The 23,019-nt window shown below is 44.4% G+C and overlaps 2 protein-coding genes across 4 annotated transcripts; both read left to right on the top strand.

Annotated features, from left to right (window-relative positions):
- The first annotated feature begins 2,854 nt into the window (after positions 1–2,854).
- On the top strand, positions 2,855–6,733 carry KRT31 (keratin 31, type I). 2 transcript variants are annotated; one of them, XM_011929779.1, is made up of 7 exons: positions 2,855–3,249; positions 3,449–3,531; positions 3,882–4,038; positions 4,837–4,998; positions 5,092–5,217; positions 5,394–5,614; positions 6,285–6,733. In XM_011929779.1, exons 1-7 carry the CDS (start codon positions 2,902–2,904, stop codon positions 6,436–6,438), a joined length of 1,251 nt encoding a protein of 416 aa, XP_011785169.1. In that variant the 5' UTR covers positions 2,855–2,901; the 3' UTR covers positions 6,439–6,733. The 2 variants fall into 2 exon arrangements, with proteins under 2 accessions (XP_011785169.1, XP_011785170.1); XM_011929780.1 differs by having other exon boundaries at positions 2,902–3,249; positions 5,394–5,655; positions 6,285–6,438.
- KRT34 (keratin 34, type I) lies at positions 4,799–22,255 on the top strand. Of its 2 annotated transcripts, XM_011929777.1 has the most exons (8): positions 4,799–5,614; positions 18,125–18,476; positions 18,580–18,662; positions 19,155–19,311; positions 20,174–20,335; positions 20,427–20,552; positions 20,729–20,949; positions 21,760–22,255. In XM_011929777.1, the coding sequence occupies exons 2-8, from the start codon at positions 18,129–18,131 to the stop codon at positions 21,845–21,847; spliced, it is 1,185 nt and encodes a 394-aa protein (XP_011785167.1). In that variant the 5' UTR covers positions 4,799–5,614; positions 18,125–18,128; the 3' UTR covers positions 21,848–22,255. The 2 variants fall into 2 exon arrangements, with proteins under 2 accessions (XP_011785167.1, XP_011785168.1); XM_011929778.1 differs by lacking the exon at positions 4,799–5,614 and having other exon boundaries at positions 17,969–18,476; positions 20,729–20,953; positions 21,760–21,824.
- Positions 22,256–23,019: the final 764 nt, after the last annotated feature.

Below are 23,019 nucleotides of genomic sequence, written 5' to 3' on the forward strand. Positions count from 1 at the left end.
GACTTTACACTGCCTGGATGTAGATGGCAGTATACTTCTCAGCCACAAACAAATCTTAAGCTGGATTGCAGAGGTGATGCTTTGGTCTGGACACCTTGGAACAATGTCACTTCTTTCAGAGGCCTCAGAAGCTGCAGTCCCGTGTCCATAGATCTTTTGAGTCAACTCAATTTATGCCTTGTGGGACACTCAGCACGGTGGGCCACTCCTCAGTCTATTGGCTTATTTTGCCTTGGCTTCTTCTCAGCTTTGCATTCTCCAGGTTAGCCCCTTGGAAGCTCGGCTGACTTTGTCTGATTTGTTGCATGATTCTGAAGATTCTTCCCTCTCAACTTTCTTCCTTGTCTCTTCTTTTTCTTGTTCTCTCTCCTCGTCTCCATCTCTTTCCATTTTTCTGATCTCTCTGCATTGTACAAAAATTCTATGTTTGCTTTCTTGTCAATCCATTCCTTGAATCTTCTCATACGTAGAGCCTAAACACTCTTCTTTGACTACAGTCTCCATGAGGCTATGCCGGCCAGTCAGTAGATAGGACCCAAGAGCTTGGAGAAAACTGCTGGCATTTAGTCTGGGCTTAGGTTAAAGTCTCCCTGGCTGGGGAAGAAGAAAGGGCTGAGGAAATAGCTGCTTGCTGGAAAGCCAGTGCTTGGAGCAGGCTGACAAGAGTTAGGAAGCAGAAAGCCTGTGCTGTCATCTATAAGCTAGTGCTTATCAATCAGATGCATGAACCTTTCCATTCACCCCAAGCCCAGATGAAATGAGACAGAAGCTCCCCACAGACAGCTGCCGCCTAGCCTTGCGTCCTTCCTCTGGAGATTCTCAGGGGTAGCAGCCTGTAGACCCGCCTATTTCTCCACGTTTAATTGTCTTGCAAGGAAACAAAGAAGTATAGATTTTATTATAAGTCTAGATCTTCCTTGTAGTGCTGTGGAGCTTTTCATCTGAATGGCATTATAATAAGCAGTGATAATGGTCTTGGGGAGTGTAGATGAAGGACCTTTTATCTGAGACCCAAGCAGAGTGTGACATGAATACCATCATGAAAGTTCAATGGGAGAAGCACTCCAATAAGTTGTCAATAAAACGGCAGCTCTGGCTGGCAGCCAAAGCCACAGTGGAGATGGGGGTGCTGCCTCCAGAGATGCAGGTGGTACCTGACGGTGCCTGTAATTATGCAACTTTTATATATTCAGAACTTTGGCTACCTCTTCCTCAGATCTTCTAGTGCCTTCCTTCACCTCCCAAAGCAACCCCAAATGACTCCAGCTTGCCTTGCAAAACCCCCTTGCTCATGCCGTGCTCAGCATTTTCTTTCCTGGTGCTCAGGTCCTTGGATTTAATTATACAACCACAGAGACCTCCTTTGGTACCTTTAGACCTTTGGTTCTTAAAGCAGGGGGCATCTACAGTAGGGCTGGAGATGGGAAGCCCAGGACAGAATATAGCACATCTTCCTGGTGTATCCTTTTCTCTTAGTGAATTGGGCAAAATATTTGAAAGTTTAACTGGAAATTTAAAAGGGGCTTTTTAAAAACATTGAAGCCAACATGGATATATTATGGAATATAGGGTCAATTCACATGAAGTTTAAAGATCAACTACATGTGATTTCATGCCTGTGGAGGCTTGGCTATCTCCTGACTTTCCTAACATATCCATCTACTCTGTTTGGATACTACGGACACCCGAAGAAATGTTTGACAAACACCTCTTTATTCCTTTCTCTCTCCTTATTCCTTTCTCTCTGCCCCTAAATCTCTTTCCTAGATCATTTAAATGCAATTTTTTTTGTGTTTTATTGTTTTTTGAGACAGAGTCTCGCTCTGTCACCCAGGCTGGAGTGCAGTGGCGGGATCCTGGCTCACAGCAAGCTCCCCCTTCCGGGTTCATGCCATTCTCCTGCCTCAGCCTCCCGAGTAGCTGGGACTATAGGCGCCCGCCACCACACTCAGTTAATTTTTGTTTGTATATTTAGTAGAGACGGGTTTCACTGTGTTAGCCAGGATGGTCTCAATCTCTTGACCTCGTGACCCGCCTGCCTCGGCCTCCCAAGGTACTGGGATTACAGGCATGAGCCACTGCGCCCAGCCTTAAGTGTGTTTTTTATGGCTCTCTCAGTTTGCACTTTTCAGCCTTCTTTCAAAATGATCTCTTACTCCAGAAACTTCTCTGTTCTCAAACTAGTTATCAAAGCCTCTACCTTTAAAATTCTCTCCTCTACAATTTTCTTAAGTAATATGTGGTGTTGGCGGGGAAGTATTACACGGACCCACAAAACACAAATTGCTGTCTAATATTTTCAACCACGTCCTCCATTGATTCTAGTCATCCACCTTAAGGCTTCCAAGGCATGGAATGCTCCATCATTTGAAGATTCTTCTTTAAATGAAGAGGGAGAGACAGTCCACTATGGCTTCTTAATGCAACTTCTTCCTCAAACCAATCTGTATTTCTCCCTAGAAATGGCAGGTGGACCAAGACATGAGTATGTTTATGGGCCTGCAGGATTATGTGACACAAAAGAATGTCATTGGATGGATCAACACCTCAATAAATGAGGGCAGATACTTGGGCTGGACTGTGTAGCCTCTTTGAAGGCCTACCACAGAAGTCTGATTTCATGGGTGGACTGTCTGCGGAGGAGTCCTGACTTAGCAAGAAGCCCAAGTAAGGAATTTTATGGGGCAAGGGCCTCTTCTGAGGAAGGCAAATAACAGACTGAAGGAAAGGGCGTTTGAAAAGAAGTGAAGAAATAAAAAGAAAAAAGACACTACATACTGTGTCCACACCCTCTGCAGTGGGATATAAATGCTCCCTAGAGGAAGGAGACCTACAGCTCTGTGGCTTGGAGAATTTAGACTCTGTCTTCAGCCAGGCACTCCCTCCCTCCCTCCCAGCACCATGCCCTACAACTTCTGCCTGCCCAGCCTGAGCTGCCGCACCAGCTGCTCCTCCCGGCCCTGCGTGCCCCCCAGCTGCCATGGCTGCACCCTACCCGGGGCCTGCAACATCCCCGCCAATGTGAGCAACTGCAACTGGTTCTGCGAGGGCTCCTTCAATGGCAGCGAGAAGGAGACCATGCAGTTCCTGAATGACCGTCTGGCCAGCTACCTGGAGAAGGTGCGTCAGCTGGAGCGGGAAAATGCGGAGCTGGAGAACCTCATCCGGGAGCGGTCCCAGCAGCAGGAGCCCTTGCTGTGCCCCAGCTACCAGTCCTACTTCAAGACCATTGAGGAGCTCCAGCAGAAGGTGAGGGGCGTTGCTGTCATCTCCAAGCAAGAGAGTTTGCTGTGATTCTGTCTGTGATAGAGAAGTGTGTTTCTTGCTTCTGTGCTGTCATAATTCTTGCTTCCACTTCTATTTCAAAATGTCTTTTTAAGTCATTTTTAAAAAGTTGATGATGTCATATTTATTTTCAGTCCTCACTAAGCCACCTCTCACTCCCCAGATCCTGTGTACCAAGTCCGAGAATGCCAGGCTTGTGGTGCAGATCGACAACGCCAAGCTGGCTGCGGATGATTTCAGAACCAAGTGAGTTGTTCGGAATTTGCACTAGTGTCCATTTCTTCTGTTTAATCTTTAGTTACAGAAAAGGGATTTCCATGGCTGTACTGAAAAACAGATCTTACCCATTTGCTGTGAAGGATTCTGCAGAGGATTGGGGAGAACCAAGCAAAGAAATCACAAAAATAGATGAGGACTCAGATCAATCTGTTTATTTTGGGATGAATATTGGGTATTGATGGAGCCTCCAGAAACCTCTGTCTCCTGGGCCTATTCATTACAGAAAGTGGAAAGATAAGGCACATGAGGTTATCAAAAATCATTCCTGTGAGTGTTGAAGATCTACCAGGTAGTGCTCTGACCCGCTCCTTGTGCAGGTACCAGACTGAGCTGTCCCTGCGGCAGCTGGTGGAGTCGGACATCAACGGTCTGCGCAGGATCCTGGATGAGCTGACCCTGTGCAAGTCCGACCTGGAGGCCCAGGTGGAGTCCCTGAAGGAGGAGCTGCTGTGCCTCAAGAGCAATCATGAGCAGGTGAGACTAGAAATGAGAAATGCACAAACCTGTCTCAGCCTCTGGCTTAGGGTAGCTTTAGTGATTTGGGGCAGCAGAATGCAGAGTATGAGTACAAGGCTGAGGGTTTCCTTTAAAAACATCACGGCAAGAGAAAAATTGGAGAGAGATAAGACCTGTTCATGTGCCCAGGCAGGAAACATCTTTCACTTTAAACTAGCACATTCTTTGAGTTGCCCAGGGCAGCTCCATGTGCTTGAAATTGTTCAACAGTTATAGAATGAATCCTAGCATTGTAGTATTATTGCTTTGCAAAGTCTTTTTTTTTTTTTTTTCCAAAGACCAAGAAAAAAAATCAAACCTTATAAACATGAGTCTCTACTCTTTCAAAGTATTGGTGAAGACTGTGAGCTTCTTCCTGTCTCTCCTGGGAGGGGCTATGATACGCTTTTCTCTCTTACTTGACAACAAGAGTTTTTTGATATATGGTCTGAAATTGCACAGCCAATTTTATTATTTTTTTTGCATGCTGAGGTCCTCACAGCCAGTTGTAAACTGGGAAAGTTGAACATCAATTAGTCCATCCTTCAGTGGCAACCAAGCAAACTTTTGGGATTTTTTTCTGAAGCCAAGTGCCATGGCACAGCAGATGGTGGGGAGGGGGCTATGCCACATGGAGTGCCTTGAGCTGTCACAGACTGCTCCACTCAAAGTTTCTGTTCTGAGAGAACAGACTAACAGGGCTTCAACAAGCAATGCCATTCCTTAGAGTCCGTTCTTTGCTGAGCATAGTAACTCTTGTACTTTCTGCATCCACAGGAGGTCAACACCCTGCGCTGCCAGCTTGGAGACCGTCTCAACGTGGAGGTGGACGCTGCCCCCACTGTGGACCTGAACCGGGTGCTGAACGAGACCAGGAGTCAGTACGAGGCCCTGGTGGAAACCAACCGCAGGGAAGTGGAGCAATGGTTCACCACGCAGGTGGGCATCTAAGCACGTGGCCACTCAGGACCCAAGGCTCACCCTACGGCCCCAGAGGCAGGGTCTGATCCTTTCTCTCCTTGGGTGTTTCAGACCGAGGAGCTGAACAAGCAGGTGGTATCCAGCTCAGAGCAGCTGCAGTCCTATCAGGCAGAGATCATCGAGCTGAGACGCACGGTCAATGCCCTGGAGATTGAGCTGCAGGCCCAGCATAACCTGGTGGGTATTGTTCTGACTTGCTGGTGAGCGATGGGAAATTGGGAGGCAGAGTCCTGGGGATGCCCTTGGGGCCACACACTCTCCTTAGCTCTTGGAGCTTGTGACTTCCTTGGAATCCTATGAAGAAACCCTTTGAAGGAGCAGCTCTCTGACATTCCTGATCTTCCCTACCACAGCGAGACTCTCTGGAAAACACACTGACGGAGAGCGAGGCCCGCTACAGCTCCCAGCTGTCCCAGGTACAGAGCCTGATCACCAACGTGGAGTCGCAGCTGGCGGAGATCCGCTGTGACCTGGAGCGGCAGAACCAGGAGTACCAGGTGCTGCTGGACGTGCGTGCCCGGCTAGAGTGTGAGATCAACACGTACCGGAGCCTCCTGGAGAGCGAGGACTGCAAGTGAGTACATGGGCAGATGTATTTGATGAAGTGATGCACGTGTGAGTGTAATACTCAGACACCACACAAAGATTGCATACCTTGGAAAGGAAATTATGCCTTCACACTAGACATGCTCAAACAGAACTCAGACAACATAATATGGCCATCATTTAAAACATAAATGGTTTAGTAGCAAGAGTTGTTTGATGTACAAACTGAAATTGCACTGCCAAGTCTTTGCATTCTACTATGATAATATGCATGACTGCATGATATGTGATCAATGCCTTACTTTTTACAATACCATATTGTCTAGTGGGTACATTCCCATAGACTACCTGATTTGATCTTATAATTAACACCAGGTGGGCTGGATCAGTATTTCCTCCAATCTATAGGAAAGTAAACTGGGGCTTGGAGAAGGTAAATGATTCACCCCATGTCATCAGTTTGGCATGAATGGATTTGAGAGTAGACATCAGAGTTTCAGAGTTTCTATCTACCTTGGTGCTCTATGGCAGGGAGACCATTAACTATGTGAGTTATCTTTGTAGCAGGGGAGCCTGTGCCTTCTCTGTTCTAGGCCAGGCCAAGTCCTGACAGGCATTCTTACCCTTGGGGATATCTCTGGCATATGATTTTAAAATTTCCCTTAACTCACCTTTCCACATCATTCTTTTGTCTCCAGTCTGCCCAGCAATCCCTGTGCCACGACCAACGCGTGCAGCAAGTCCATCGGACCCTGTGTCTCCAATCCCTGCACCCCTTGCATTCCTCCTGCCCCCTGCACACCCTGTGCCCCACGCCCCCGCTGTGGGCCCTGCAATTCCTTCGTGCGCTAGAACCTAGGAAATGCCGGAGGAGCAAGGATGCAGGGCCCAGGACTGCAGAGCTGTGACCTGGCTATGGTTTAACAAAAGGGGCCTGAAAACATCATTTGCATGGCTGGAGTGGCCCCAGTAAGGCAGCCAAGAAACTCACCCAAAGCCTGCAGCCTCCCCAACTACTCTAGACTGTCCTGCTCACCCTTTCCTTCCTGGGGGTCTGTTCCTTCCTATGCTCACCCAGAGAACTCTCTGATGTGCCAGTGGCCCTCCTTTTTAACCTCCTAATAAATATCATTTCCTTGGCAAAGCAGATGCCTTTTTCATTTGTATTCATTTGTTTCAACGTGCTCATCACCTGAGTAAGCTATAAAAAGCCACTTGAAAGACAGGCCATATAATGGCCTGACTCTTGGATACCAGAGCAGTTTCATGCCTCGGGGGCAGATGGCGAATCTGGTGCCCTGGACCCAGGAGCGAGGCAGGCAGGCCTGTGGGAAGGAGGGTGGAGGGGCTGAGGGCTGCAGGCCCTAACTCCCCTTGGTTGTTCTTGGATTTTCCTTCTGACTTGGACATCTCCCAGAGCTGCTTGTATCCAAATCTGAATGGAAGAGGCATGAGCTGTGGGCTGGAAAGAAGCTCTGGAAAACTCATCTCTATCAGTGAGAGTTTCGGGTTCAGTGCTGTATTATTCTGGGTTATTGGTGGTCCAGGAATTTCCCAGTGAAGAGACCCTCTGACCTGCCCTGCTATGCCCAAGAATTCCTCCTTTCCCTTGTGTGGGTCAATCATTGTCAGCCTGGGCTTCCAGCTCCTCTCTTCCCTCCTCGACTCCAGGTCTTAGAGACCCCATCAACTCTTTATTTGATCCTTTGGCCTTTCTCAATTCAATCCAACCAGTGCCCGTTGAATATCTACTCTGTGCAGACGCTGGGTGGTGGACTGGGGAGAGACACATGAAGAAAGACACAGTTCCTGACCACAACTTATTTATAATTTTTTAAAAGGGATAAAACTAGTCCCCGAGTAGTGCTATTGTAAGGCCCAGTTCCCTGGCACTGTGAACAGCTGGTGGGTGCTACAAGGAACTCTGAGTACTGAAAGGGACAATGCTGGCTCCCAATGGCATCAGTGTATATCAAGAAAGGGCATCTTTCTTTGACTTTCATGAAGACCCATGAAAGTGTTTAACCATAGACTTCCTGAAACCTCAGAGGGCCATTATGATCTGAAGGGATCAGAGGTCTCTGACTTTTCCCACCACACCAGGCTTTCCCAGCAGGAATCAGACCCCACTTGGGTGAAACATAGTCCTGTGTCCTAAAATGATCAAGTGAATTGAAATTATATATATATTTGATAAAGCAATGATTCTCTCCACCATAATTTCTCCCTTGATTCTTCTTTTTAAAACTCAAGTTCCAGGATGGATTTGGATTTGCGCTTTGCTGCGTGGCTTGTGAGAAGTCTCTGACCTGGAATTCTGTCTCCACTATGATTCACCCTGTGTCTGTGATTTCCTCCAAACCCAAGGTCAAGCTCAGTCCGGAGGCTCTCTCTCATGTTGCTTGTTTCCTTTTTCCACATCCTGCTTACGTATATTATTTTACAATAATACAAACATACTGCTAATAGCTCCTGTGGTAGACAGAATAATTGTCCCCTCCATCTCTCACCAAAATGTTCATGTTCTAATTCCTGGAACCTGGGAATATGTTAGATTACATATAAAAGGAAATCGAAGTTGCAGAGGGAATTAAAGTTGCTAATCAACTGACTTTATGATAGGGAGATTATCTTGGATTATCAGGTGGACTCAAGTCTCTTAAAAGTGGAAGAGGGAGGCAGAAAAGAGTGAGAGGGAGACGAAACTATGGACACAGGTCAGAGTGATGCGATGTGAGAAGAACTTGCCTTGTCCTTGCAGGATTTGAAGAAGGAAGTGCGTCATGAGCTAAAGAATGCAGGTCGTCTCTAGACCCTGGAAAGAGCAAGGATTCCCCTTGGGATTCTTTAGAGAGGAACACAACCCTGCCAGCCCTCTGGTTTTTTCTTATTATGGTAAAATATGCACAACACAAAATTTACCATTTTAGCAATTTTTAATGTACAATTCAGGGGCATTAAGTACATCCACATTGTTGTACCCTATGCACAGATTCCCACTAATTTTTGGCAAGTCTCTTCAGGAACTGCCTTTAGATTCAGTTATGAGTCACAATCCTATGAAGGTGGTTTTAAAAATGATCCAACTTGATTGTCTACATCACTCACAAGGTTTCTCTTTGGACAGCTTTAAAAATGTCAAACCTATCCTCAAAGACCAAAGGTTTGCTATCAGCAAACTGGATATTAAAAGGATACAGACATTAACAAAACAGAAATTTCTAAATATGCTTTGACTAGAGATGGCATCCTGGAATAAAGGAAAATTCTGGCTGGAGGCAACATTTATAGGATCTGTAAATTCTGCCATGTTTTCTAAACCATAAAAATCTCAATCGTTGTAGCTATACCTCCCCTTAAACATTTCCAGGTGGCTTTCAAACTATTTCCAGGTGCTCTGTCATCATCATCAGACACACGGCAGGATGGTGGTTCTCAGCCTTGGCTGTGTTTGAAATCACCCAGGCAACTTAAAAAATTTCTGAGGCTTGAGTCTGCCCTCAGGGAGTCTGATTTAATTGGTCTGGGATTCAACACTGCCACGGGGAGTTTTAGAAGCTCTACAGGTGATGAACCTCCAAAAGCCAGGTTGAGACTCACTTACCAAAACCTGGATTCTAGTTCTAACATTGACACCCTTAATAGCTCTGTGTCTTCAGATAAGACATGTGGCTTCTCCTAGCTGTAGTTTCCCCAAAGGCAAAGTGGAGATAACAATGTCTTCTCTATTTACTTTATAAACTTGCCAAAGGAAGCATGGAAAACTGTTTATGGAAACACTTTGTAGACCACATATTTTTATTAGGATTATTGACAATTTTTATTATTGCTGGTATAGCTAAACTTCTTAAGAATAAAAAAAGTATAATCGTTTTCTTTTTCTTTTTGGCTTTAGGTTCAACAGCAGGATTTGCTTATTGTCCTATTGTCTTTCACACCATAAATTCTTTCTTCTTTAAACCCAGCTCTGCACCAGGAGTGTATGGTCAGCTCAGCATTATTTGATTCCTTTTGACTCCAGGCCCTTCTCGTGATGGGTGGGAGGGCAGCTCCTTTTTCAGTTGTCTGGGCTATTTGGCATGTCTGATGTTCTTTGGTGACCTGTTTTATTGCCTCCTGAACTATCTTGGTTTAAACTCTTAGCTGGCAGGATATACCACTCTCCGACCTTTGACTTTTCCCTATGCTTATCTCCTGGATATTTTTGCTGTTTCTTTTCCTTTCTGTTTCCCTGCAAATTTTATGTTTACTTTGGGATAGAGCAAAGGCACTTTTTTTTTTCCATCCTTACATCTGGAGTTAAAGCCATCATATGAGTTTTTTGAGGCCTGAGGCTGCTGTTAGCATCTGCAGGCATAACAGCAGGCTGTCCAGGAGTGCTCAGCATTTTCCTCTATATAAGCACATCCCATTACTTTCAGGAGCCAAGCCACGCCATGATAAGCTTGTGAGATTTATTACCTTTTTTTTTTTTTTTTTTTTTTTTTTGAGATGGAGTCTCACTCTATTACCAGGTTGGAGTGCAATGGTGCAATCTCGGCTCACTACAACCTCTGCCTCCCAGGTTCAAGCAATTCTCTTGCCTCAGCCTCCCGAATAGCTAGGACTACAGGCACCTGCCGCTACGCCCAGCTAATTTTTTGTATTTTAGTGGAGACGGGGTTTCACCATGTTGGCCAGGATGATCTCCATCTCTTGACCTCATGATCTGCCTGCTTCGATCTCCCAAAGTGCTAGGATTACAGGCGTGAGCCACTGTGTCCAGATGGGATTTGTTACTTTTTAAACTCCCAGTTTGCTGAGGAGTAAAGCGATGAGTAGGAAGCCTAGGTGTGTCTTGTCTGTGTGCTCATAGCTGGTATTGGAATCCATGATCTCTCTTCTGCATTTTCTCCCAGCTGTTATGTTTTGTCACAGCCTGGCCTAGGTCAGTGTCTCATGTCTCTAACTCACAATAAATATTGATGGGTCAGGCCGACTGGAGCCTGCTTACTTGCATCATTTTGAATGAGTTAAATTTCCTCCCAACATTTCAGATTCTTCATCTCTGCTACATGGTGACAAAAATGGAATCTAAACACTCAGGTTCTGGGGTGAGGATGAAATACTATATGCAAAGGTACCTAGTAGACTATCTGACTAGAAAGTGATCGATTGATATTCATTTTCTTACTACCGTACTGTCTGGGCACTAGTTTTCTCCTCTATAAATTCAGGTCCTTCTAGCTTTAGAATTATTTGATTCTAGGAAACTGATTTTACTTCTGAGATGAACTTTTACAGGGCAAAAAGCTCATGGTTAGAAGGGTAGTCTTTCTTGCAAGTTCTAAATCACTTAAGTCATGTGATTGTGCATTTTCATTTGCTTAGATGTTCAGAAAAGACAATCTAGCTTCCAGATTGGATCAATTATGCAAAAGGATGATTATTTCCCTGGGGAGAAAAGTAAATGAGTAAGACTTGACCTTAGTTCAGGGAGGTACCACAGAGATTAGCTGGGTGCCCAAAGGCTTGGGCAGAGAGGCCTTTGGAGGAATGATGGAGTATGAGGGAGTGGGGAACAGGGCCCTAGAGGGGACCAGAAAGAAAAACTACAAAGTAAGGGGGGATGGGAAGCAATGAATATTTCCCTCACAAACCAGAGAAACCTCTGTGCCAAATATAAAGGTTTTGTACTATGTTTAGGTGTTCATGATCAGGAGTCATAGACCTGAACTGTTCAAATCCCTGTTCCACCATTTATTGCCTGTATCTAGGGCAAATTTGGAGCCTTTCCCCGTTTGTTTCTTTATCTGTAACATGGGAATAATAGGCCAACCTTATAAAGTTGTTGGGAGAATCAAATGAGACATGTGCCAAAGTGCTTAGTGCCTTGTTTGGCATCTAATAAGCCTTGATGAGATGGCAGAATCATCAACAACAACACTGCCATTATTATCCTTATTACAAATGCTTGCACAGAGCTATAAGGCTGGAAGATTCCAAGAGGATAACTAGAGCCCATTTCAATTCCAGTACCAGAAAAGAGGTTTTGGTGATATTACAGTTTCATGTGGAGAACTTATCCTCTTCAAGAACTACCCCAAATAAGATAACCAAACCCACAAGATCAGGAACTTAGCAGAGAAGATACAGGTAATGGTCATCTGCCAAATTCCTATTTCAGCCACTAAGTTAAGGTTAACATTTGCATTTTGATGGTTAATTTATGAATAGAGTTCTGTGCCCCTAGTACTTACAAGGTAAGTGGGTGAAGTTTGAGCACCACCGGGTTGTGATGGGCAATGAGCAATTTATCTGCTTAACAAAGTAGAATTTTCACAAAATTCTTCATCTGAGCCACTTGGGTCAACAATAGGAACAGTGAAGTTTATGGAAATAAACATCATCACTCCCTCCCCCAAACATGTTCACACACAATACCTTACCTTTTGAAAAACAAAACAAAACAATAACTATGAGGTAGGCAGCATTATTATTATTTCAATTCAAGAGATGAGATAAACAAGACTCAAAAAAGGGAACGAACTTTTCTGAGCTCATATCATATGTAAGGATGTAAATCCCGGTCATTTAATTTCAAATTTGTGTTTTTTGGAGAGTGACATCAGCAAGATGAGGGAATAAGCAGCCCTGGACCCTCCTCACCATCATGGACACACTGATTCAATAATAATACTCAGATAAATTTTATTTGTGAGAAATTTAGTAACAATTTGAGAGGCTCTTGCATCCTGGATGAGTGTAAAACCAGTCAAATCAAAGTTGGTAGAAAGATTTTAAGATACTCTATCACAAGAATCCCTGCTTTCTCAGCATAGTGTCATATGGTTAGGAAGAAAGCCCCAGCTCCCAACTTCTTTGCAGGGAGAGAAGGAAATAACTAGACCATACATTGAACATTCAGATTTTTCTAGCTGCCAATGCACTAGCTTCTGTCTTGCCTGTCTTAGAATGCAGATGGAATCCAGCATACTCCAGACATCTAGGAGCCATCGAGAACAAAGAGGGCAATTTGAACTAGCACATGGATATTCACCACAGCCCTCTCCCCTGGCCAAGTTCAGAGTGAGCCAGTGAAAAACCCTGGGTCCCAGGCTCTCCCTGGAGAGAGAAAGAGTTAGACCTTGTGTTCAATATTCTGACTTTTCTGTGGACAGTATCAGGGATGGGCTTCTGTCTCACCTGTGCTAGAGTGCTGATGGAAACTAGCCATACTCAACATACCTGGAGGCTGCAAAGATGGTGGTTTGGACTAGCACAAAAATTTGAGAGGTCCCCAGAATCTCTGACTGGGCTGATTGGTGAAGGTCTTCTCCGGTACAAGGCCAGTCCATGAAGATTGGGAGCAGTGGCTGTTTTATCTAATGAATAGACACCAGCACAAAGATCCAAGGATAATGAAGAAATAGGGAAATATGTCCTAAGGTACAAGATAGATCTCCTGAAGTTGACTCCAATGAAAGAGATACACATTTCACCTGAAAGAGAATTTGAAATAAACATATATTCAAAATAGAGAATTCAAAATAACCATATAATCATAGGCTGGGCATAGTGGCTCAAGCTTATAATCCCAGCACTTTGGGAGGCCAAGGTGGGTAGATCCCTTGAGGTCAGGAGTTTGAGACCAGCCTGGCCAACATGGCAAAACCCCATCTCTACTGAAAACACAAAAGTTAGCTGGGTGTGGTGGTGCGCAACTGTTATCCTGGCTTCTCAGGAGGCTGAGACGTGAGAAATGCTTGAACCCAGGAGGTGGAGGTTGCAGTAAGCCAAAATCATGCCACTGCACTCCAGCCTGGGAAACACAGCGAGACTCTGTCTCAACAAGACAAAACAAAACAAAAACAAAATAACCATAATAAAGATGCTCTGCAAGGCCAGGAGAACAATACACAAAGTGGGAATTTTCAACAAAAAGGCAGAAAATACAAAAAGTACCAAACAGAAATCATGCTGCTGAAAAATACAATAACTGAATTGAAAAATTCAATAGAGGAATTCAATAGCACACTAAATCAAGCAGGAGATAGGATCAGTGAACTCAAAGACAGGCCATTGGAAATTATCCAGAGGAGCAAAAAGAAAAAAGAATAAAAAAGAGTGAAGACGAGATGTATGGGACATCATCAAGCAGATCAACATTCACATTAGGAAGATCCAGAAGGAGAAGAGAGAGAGAGAAAGTTTAGAAAACTTATTAAAAGAAATGATGGCTCAAAACTCCTGAAACCGGAGAAAGAACATTGACAGCCAGATCCAGGAAGCCCAGGGTATCCCAAATAAGATGCCCAGAGAAATCCAAGTGATACACATTATAACTGAATTGTCAGAAGTCAAAGACAAAGAGGGAATTTTGAAAGCAGAAAGAGAAAAGTGCCATCATGTACAGGGGAACCTCCATAAGGCAATTGTAAATTTCTTAGCAGAAACTTTGCAGGCCAGAAGGACATGGGATAATATATTTAAAGTGCTGAAAACCAACCAACCAACCAATCAACAAACTGCCAACCAAGAATACCATTCCCAGCACAATTATCCTTCAAAACTGAAGGAGAGATAAAGACTTTTATAGATAAATAAAAGCTGAGGTAGTTCATCATCACTGGACCTGCCTTACAAAAAATGTTAAAGGAAGTTGTTTAATTTGGAACAAAAGGATGTTAAACAGTAATATAAATGCATGTGAAAGTATAAAACTTGCTGGTAAACATAAATATATTGATAAATATAGAATACTGTAATACTATAATGGTGGAAGGTAAATCACTCTTTTAATTCTACTACAAAATTAATTAATTTATTGAGACAGAGTTTCACTCTTGTCACCCAGGCTGGTATGCAGTGGTGTGATCTCGGCTCACTGCAACCTCTGACTCCCAGGTTCAAGCCATTCTCCTGTCTCAGCCTCCTGAGTACCTGGGATTACAGGCACCTGCCACCACGCCCAGCTAATATTTGTATTTTTAGTACAGACGGGGTTTCTCCATGTTGGCCAGGCTGGTCTCAAATTCCTGATCTCAGGTGATTTGCCCTCCTTGGCCTTCCAAAGTGCTGGGATTACAGGCATGAGCCACCACACTTGGCCCTCTACCATAAAATTTAAAAGATAAAAGTATTAAAAATAACTATAACTATAAAAATAGGTTAATGGATACACAATACAACAAGATACAAATCACAACACCAATACATAAAATATGTATTGGTGGGAGAAGCGAAAGAGTAGTTTTTGTGTGCAGTGAAAGTTATCAGCTAAAAATAGACAGTTATAACTCTAAGTTGTTTCATGTAAGCCCTATGATGACCACAAAAAAATACCTACAGAAGATACACAAAAGAAAAAAAAAGAATAAAAACATATAATACAAAAATCCATGAAACACAAAGGAAGTCAGCAAGAGAGGAAAAGGAGACAAAAGAACTCTGAGAAAGACAAAAGAATTAACAAAATGGCAATATTAGGTCTTTCCCTGTCAATACTTTATTGAAATGTAAATGAATAAAACTCTCCAGTCCAAAGACACGGAGTAGTCGAATGGATTTTCAGAAAACCAACAAGCTCTATCTACGTGCTGTCTAGAAGAGACTGACTTTAGATGTAAAGATAATGTATAGCCTGGAAAGTGAAGGAATGGGAAAAAAATTCATTCCGTACAAATGGTAACCAAAAGACAGCACGATGGCTATACCTCTATATCAGACAAAACAGTCCTTAAGGCAAAAACTGTCACAAAAGGCAAAGAAGAACATTACATAATAATGAAAAAATTCACCAGGAAGACATAACAATATATGAACCCAACATCAGAGCACCTAACATATATAAAGCAAACATTGACAGAACCAAAGGGAGAAATAGACAATGCAATAATAGAAGAATTCAATAACTCACTTTTGATAATGAATAGAACATGCAGATAGAAAATCAACAAGGAAACAACAGACTTGAACAATGCTATAGAACAAATGGACCTAACAAACAAAATGTTCTATCCAGTGGTAGCAGAATACATATTCTCCAGTGCACACAGAACATTCTCCAGGATAGAGAATGTTCTCACATGTTGGGTCACAAAACAAGTCTTAATGAATTTAAGAGGATTGAAATCATACTAAGTGTCTTTTCCTACAACAATGGAATGAAACTAGAAAACTAGAATGGAAATCAGAAAAAAACTGAAAAATACACAAATATGTAGAAATTAAAAAACACATTTAAATAATCAATGAGTCAAAGAAAAAATCAAAAAAGAAATTAGAAAATATCTTGAGAACAATTGAAAATGAGAACACAATACATCAAAATTTATGGGATGCAGCAAAAGCAGTACTAAGAGGAAAGTTTTTGTATATGTATATAAACTTATATGTAAACATACACACACACCTACTATGTACCTACAAAACTTAAAATTTAAAAAATTAAAAAAGATAAAGAATAAACTAAGCTCAAAGTTAGCAGCAGGAAGGATATAATAACACTTTTTGCTCTAAGTGTTATTATGATACTTATGATAAAACTTAGAGCAGAAATAAATAGAAATAAATAAAAATAGAGACTAGAAAAACAATAGCAAAAAATCAATGTAACTAAGAGATTTTTTGAAAGATAAAGAAAATTTACAAACCTCTAGATAGACTAAGAAAAAAGAGGAAACAAATTAATAAAATCAAAGATGTACTTTTCTGCTCCTCTCATGCTGCCTTTGAAATTCAGATGCATCCTTCTTTAAATGATTTGTATTGTGTTCCACAAATAATCTTTTGGGACTTCTTTCTGAAACATGACTTTGTTTCTATGCAGAACAAAGCAAAGGTAGAGTGACAGGGAAAAGAAGTGAGGTAGGGAAGGCTATTCTGTTAAGAGTGATTACTGGGCAATAGAGAGGCTCCCTAGGTTATGGAAGAGTCAAAGGGTAACTGGATCCCAGAGGTGATAGAGAGAAGCACACTTACCAGAGACAGTGTCTACCTGTAGGGACAACAGAGTAAAGCTGCATTCTCATGGGCACTGTGGTTTGTCCTGGAAACATCTTAGGCTGGCAGAGTCATACCTCTAGGAGAGTTAATACTCTAGAAAGAGGAGCAAGTCTAGAAATAAGATGATAGAAATTTCCAGAGAACTTGAGAAAAAGCCACCATGGATACAAAGATATCTCTGAGCACCTTGTTCCAATTTTCATTTCTTGGTGAGTCTGTGGTATTATGCTTCATATTCATGCTTCAGTGCTGCCATCTGAACTCTCACTGTTCCAGACTGTTTCCAGCATATTTTTTCTTCTAGATATTTCTACTCTTGCTCATCTTTAGAGAGGCTGTTGCTTCACTACAAGTTGGCAAACTTTTTAATTTTAGGGCTTTGTGGACCCTATAGTCTGTCACAACTACACAACTCTGCCACTGTAGCACAAAAGCAGCCATATACAATAGCTAAACAAATGGGCACGGCTGTGTTCCATTAAAACTTTATTTACTGCTGGGCGCGGTGGCTCATGCCTGTAATCCCAGCACTTTGGGAGGCCGAGGTGGGTGGATCATGAAGTCAGGAGTTCAAGACCAGCCTGGCCAACATGGTGAAATCCTGTTTCTACTAAAAATACAAACATTAACTGGGCGTGGTGGTGGGCGCCTGTAATCCCAGATACTTGGGGAGCTGAGGCAGATAATTGCTTGAACCCGGGAGGTGGAGGTTGCAGTGAGCTGAGATCTTGCCACAGCACTCTAGCCTGGGTGACAGAGTGAGACTCTATCTCAAAGAAACAGAAAACAAACAAACAAAAACTTTATTTACAAAAATGCAGCAGGGTAAACTTGACCTGTGGGCTGCTGTTTGCAGATGCCCCCTTTTAGGTATATTCCCATCCATTCAGTTGGTTTCCATTTTACTTTCTCATTTCTCAACCATGAACATGCCATTGTTTTCAGTCTCTCCATGTGCTGGCAAGTTCCCTAAACCCCAACCAATAGTAAGGCTCAGGATCCTTTCAGCGAATACAAGTTGAGTTTCTTCTATAAAAACAAATTGAATGCTGAAACATGGTGAATGTGGGAGGAAAGAGTTACCTGGAAGAGTAACTCTCAAAGCTCTCTCTCAGAGCTCTCTCTCTGGGGAGAAAGAACAGTGGCGGAACCTCCTGGGTGAGGAATCCTTGATTCCCAAACAACTCCACCCCATGTCCCTGGATGTCCTCCCCTCTGAGTAATGTGGGCAGCCTTTTGGGGCTGTGATGATTCTATCTCCTATGAAGCCATCTGATGAAACTCTGATTTCACCAACCACTAGCACCCAGGAAGAGCCTGGTGTGACATAAGCTGAATGGAATAATTTTATGGGTTGAGGGGGGACTCTTTAGAAGCATCTAACTAGCATATTTTGGAGAAAAATTAGCTGAAGCATTAGGAAAGGAAACTATGCGTATGCAAAGCCCCCACCCACCATTAATAGTATAAAAGGACCGTAGAGGAGGGAGAGACTCAAACCAGCCCACATCCACCTCCAGCAGCTTACCTGCTTTTCCATTACCTGTCCCAGCACCATGTCTTACAGTTGTTGCCTGCCCAGCCTGGGCTGCCGCACCAGCTGCTCCTCCCGGCCCTGCGTGCCCCCCAGCTGCCACGGCCACACGCTGCCCGGGGCCTGCAACATACCTGCCAATGTGAGTAACTGCAACTGGTTCTGCGAGGGCTCCTTCAATGGCAGTGAGAAGGAGACCATGCAGTTCCTGAACGACCGTCTGGCCAGCTACCTGGAGAAGGTGCGTCAGCTGGAGCGGGACAATGCGGAGCTGGAGAACCTCATCCGGGAGCGGTCGCAGCAGCAGGAGCCCTTGCTGTGCCCCAGCTACCAGTCCTACTTCACGATCATCGAGGAGCTCCAGCAGAAGGTGAGGGGGTCGGTCACTTGGGGGGCCAGCAGCAGCTGGCTCTCTTTGAACAGTAAGACATTCTCAAGTTCAAGTGTACCTCATGAGAGAAATTTCTTTTCAGATTCTGTGTGCCAAGGCTGAGAATGCCAGGCTGGTGGTGAACATTGACAATGCCAAGCTGGCCTCTGACGACTTCAGAAGCAAGTATGTTGAACTTCAAGGTCCCTATGGTTCTTTCATGGCCCTAGGGACCTACTATTGCCTGGTAGAGAGGAGCAAGCCATTTCTCCTCCTAGGGCTGGTTATGTAAAATCAGTTTCAAACAGAGACCTGGACTCATGTGCTGCCTGCTCTTTGGTCTATACTGGTCTTTTTGGAAGTGTTTCTTAAACCACAAAATTCAGAGATTGAAATGGATTGTTCTTTGGGAATTGATTTGGTGGTATATTAGCTAACAAAACTGAGAGCACAGTGAGACACTTCATCTCATGCGTGCCTGTGGGCTCCTCATGGTGTTAGGGTGAGTCAGGGAACCTCTCCAGCCTCTCCACGGACAGCTTGACTAAAACATATGGAAGAGAAGAGGCAGAAAGCTGTGTAAGTTGGAGAAGATTCAGGTCAGTTCTACCCAAACAACACATGAGAAAGGAAGGTGGTTTTCTTTTCTGACTTATCCTCCCACTCCGATGCATGCAGGTACCAGACAGAGCAGTCCCTGAGGCGGCTGGTGGAGTCGGACATCAACAGCATACGCAGGATCCTGGATGAGCTGACCCTCTGCAAGTCCGACCTGGAGTCCCAGGTGGAGTCCCTGAGGGAGGAGCTGATCTGCCTGAAGAAGAACCACGAGGAGGTATGAAACAAATTCACAAAAGCAGGCCTCAGAGCTAAGCTACTAGTACTGGGAATCAGGAGACGATTACTGTCTGGATCCCTGTTCTGGGACCCTTCTCTGAGGAACTCAAGGTATTCTCAGAGAGTGATGGTGCTACATCCATATCAAGGAGTGGAGTGAGCTGCTCATTCTCCAGCGGCTGGGTGAGGGTTAGGCAGGTGCTGGAATTACTGAGGAGGGGCATCATTCATTGAGCCCTGCTCTCTGCTCATCACCACTAGGTCCTGAATTTGGTGGTGGAGATGGAGGGACAAAAAAGAAATAAGACATGGCCCTTTTCTTCAAAGAGCTCATAGTCTAGTATAGAAAGACAGTCATATAAACACAGTGATGTAAACAAGACAGAGTGAAACAAGTACCATATGAGATGTACAAGCAGTATCCTCTAGAAATAATCCAGGCTGCCCAAGAGGAGATGGGGAACTCTTCTCAGATGCAAAGAGGACGATTTCAGTACTTGGGTGTTTCAGTCTGAGGGAAGAGGTTGAACAAAGACACAGAAGTGGCAGGGCAGGGTGTATCTGGGTATGGCTGGGCACGCAGTACCTCCAAGGGTGTGGTGAAAGTGAAGATCTGATGGGAAGCGAGGAAGGACTTGCATATGCCAAGGAGTTTAGACCTAGTCTTGTAGAAGGTGTAAGGTTTCAGTTTCTATGGGACAACAATTGATGTGATCTCTGTTGGAGTTTATTGCTATAAAATGTGTGTGTCACTCTTTGGAAATGATCAGAATATTCCTTTCAGTGCTTTTTGGGCAGTATTGTGCTCCAAAATGGCAGATCCATTGCTGTAGGTTCATTGTTTCCCTTTTCTCCATCAGGAGGTCAACACCCTGCGCTCCCAGCTTGGAGACCGCCTCAACGTGGAGGTGGATGCTGCCCCCGCTGTGGACCTGAACCAGGTCCTGAACGAGACCAGGAGTCAGTATGAGGCCCTGGTGGAAACCAACCACAGGGAAGTGGAGCAATGGTTCGCCACGCAGGTGGGCATCTAAGCACGTGGCCACTCAGGACCCGAGGTGCCCCAGGGCCCTGGAGGCAGGGTCTGATCCTTTCTCCCTTTGGGTGTTTCAGACCGAGGAGCTGAACAAGCAGGTGGTATCCAGTGCAGAGCAGCTGCAGTCCTACCAGGCAGAGATCATCGAGCTGAGACGCACGGTCAATGCCCTGGAGATCGAGCTGCAGGCCCAGCACAACCTGGTGTGTATTGTTCAGCCCTGCTGGTGAGTGATGGGAAGTTGGGAGGCAGAGTCCCAGGAATGTGTTTGGGGCCACACACTCTCCTTAGCTCTTGGAGCTTGTGACTTCCTTGGAATCCTATGAAGAAACCCTTTGAAGGAGCAGCTCTCTGACATTCTTGATCTTCCCCACCACAGCGAAACTCTCTGGAAAACACGCTGACGGAGAGTGAGGCCCGCTACAGCTCCCAGCTGTCCCAGGTGCAGAGCCTGATCACCAACGTGGAGTCGCAGCTGGCGGAGATCCGCTGTGACCTGGAGCGGCAGAACCAGGAGTACCAGGTGCTGCTGGACGTGCGTGCCCGGCTAGAGTGTGAGATCAACACGTACCGGAGCCTCCTGGAGAGCGAGGACTGCAAGTGAGTATGGGGCAAAGAATGTCTGGGAAAAACGTGTACAGTGGGATATTGTAGGCATACAAATGGTGGCCATATTTTCAACTAGTCAGACAACACACATTAACTGTGTAGTGTGTGTCCGGTGATCTGTGATAGCTAAGCAAAGGGAGGCCAAAGGGAAGGGAACAGCCCTTGCCTCAGGGGGCTAACAATGGAGGAGTGGTGGTAGGAGCTGGCCAGTCTTAGGAATAACATTTGTGTAAGGCACATTAAGTTCCAGGAGACCTCAAGTGTATGAGATAATATTTTTGAAAAGGACAGTTTTTCCACCTCTGCACATGGCATTCTGGGAGAGAGAGAAGCATTTGGTAGTAATCAGAACTTGATTCTGGCTGGGTGCAATGGCTCATGCCTATAATCCCAGCAATTTGGGAGGTTGAGGCAGGTGGACCGCTTGAGGTCAGGAGTTCAAGACCATTCTGGCCAACATGGTGAAACCCCATCTCTATCAAAAATACAAAAAATTAGCCAGGCATGGTGATGCATGCCTGTGATCCTAACTACTTGGGAGGCTGAGACAAGAGAATTGCTTGACACTGGGAGGCGTAGTGAGCCTTGGCTCCCACTTGCAGTGAGCCAAGATCGCGCCACTGCACTCCAGCTGTCTCAGAGCAAGACCCTATCTCAAAAACAAAACAAAACAAAACAAAAAGAACTTGATTCCAACTAACTTCAACCACTGAGAATTCATAGGTTGTGTCATTAAGCCCAAGGTAGTATGTGCACTAAAACCTCCTCCTAAAGCCATTCTAAACCTCCTTGTCCTTCTAGGCTCCCCTGCAACCCATGCGCCACCACCAATGCTAGTGGCAACTCCTGTGGACCCTGTGGCACCTCTCAAAAGTGTTGCTGTAATTGAAAAGCTTGTATCCTCTTTGAAGGCATCTACAGAGCCATTTAGATCAACCACAGGAAAGATCTTCAAGTCCTGACTTTTCTGGAGCTCAGCTGACATCAAGAGACCTCATGTTGTCTACTATGTTATTTCTAGAATGCTGAAAAGCTTTCCCCACCCAAGCAAAGACACACATCATCAACTTCCAATGTCTGGATGACTCCTTCCTATTGAGGGTCGAGCCTCTTTGTTTCTAAAGATGTTCAACTCCCTGTAATCTGAGCTCCAGTTACTACTTTAGGGTGTTTCCTGAATGTACTGCATTTCCTGCTTTCCTTTCTTCTTTGGCATTCTCTGGAATGCAAGGAGAAGACTTCATTTACTTCCCAATAAACTTCATTTCTGTGGCATAGTAAATGTTTCTCATTCATATTCATGCATTGTAAATTACTCATCATGGCTGTTTCATAAAAATACCCCTTCATTAGGAGAATAGAATGAATTAAATGACTGAGCCAAGCCTTTATGCTTCACCAGAAACACTGATGTAGACAGGGAAGGACATCATTTTGGGAGACTCCCACCCAGGGTAGGCCATGCAGGAAACCTGGCCTTCAATACCCATGCTTGCCTTGCCTTGACTACAGGGCCCTTGGCAATTTTGCAAATCCTCCCCAAACTTCACTGCTATCTCTGGCTCTCACCCTCATCAGAACAGAATGTTCTGCTTTCCTTTCTCCTAAACTGCCTGAAGAACCTACAGAAACTGCTTCTACAGAAACTGTTCAAAGAGCAGTGATTCTCTCCTCTCAACCTCTCTGCTGCTCCTGCCTTGCTAATATAGATACCTGCTCCTCCCTCGAAATGCACCTTCATTGATTTCCATAACCCTGCACACTCTGGGTCTTCTTGAAATATCGCTAATTACCTCTACTCTGTTGTCTTGTTAGCTGTCTTCCCCTTTTTGTCCCAAATGAAGGAAACACCTATATTCTCAGCCCTCTGTCTTGTTCTTTCTACGTCCCTGTTCATGTAGAACTAGCCCTTCTATGCTGATGACTCCCACATCTCCCTCTCATCTCAGCTTGGTTTCCAGGTTTTCTGTTGCGCATACGACAGTTTCATTTGGTATCAGGTCATTACATCATGTTTAATTGGACTAAAATGTATTTTTCCCAAACTGGTTCATCTTGCCG

Source organism: Colobus angolensis, unplaced genomic scaffold, assembly GCF_000951035.1.
Source record: "Colobus angolensis palliatus isolate OR3802 unplaced genomic scaffold, Cang.pa_1.0 Scaffold83, whole genome shotgun sequence".
NCBI classification, from domain to species: domain Eukaryota; kingdom Metazoa; phylum Chordata; class Mammalia; order Primates; family Cercopithecidae; genus Colobus; species Colobus angolensis.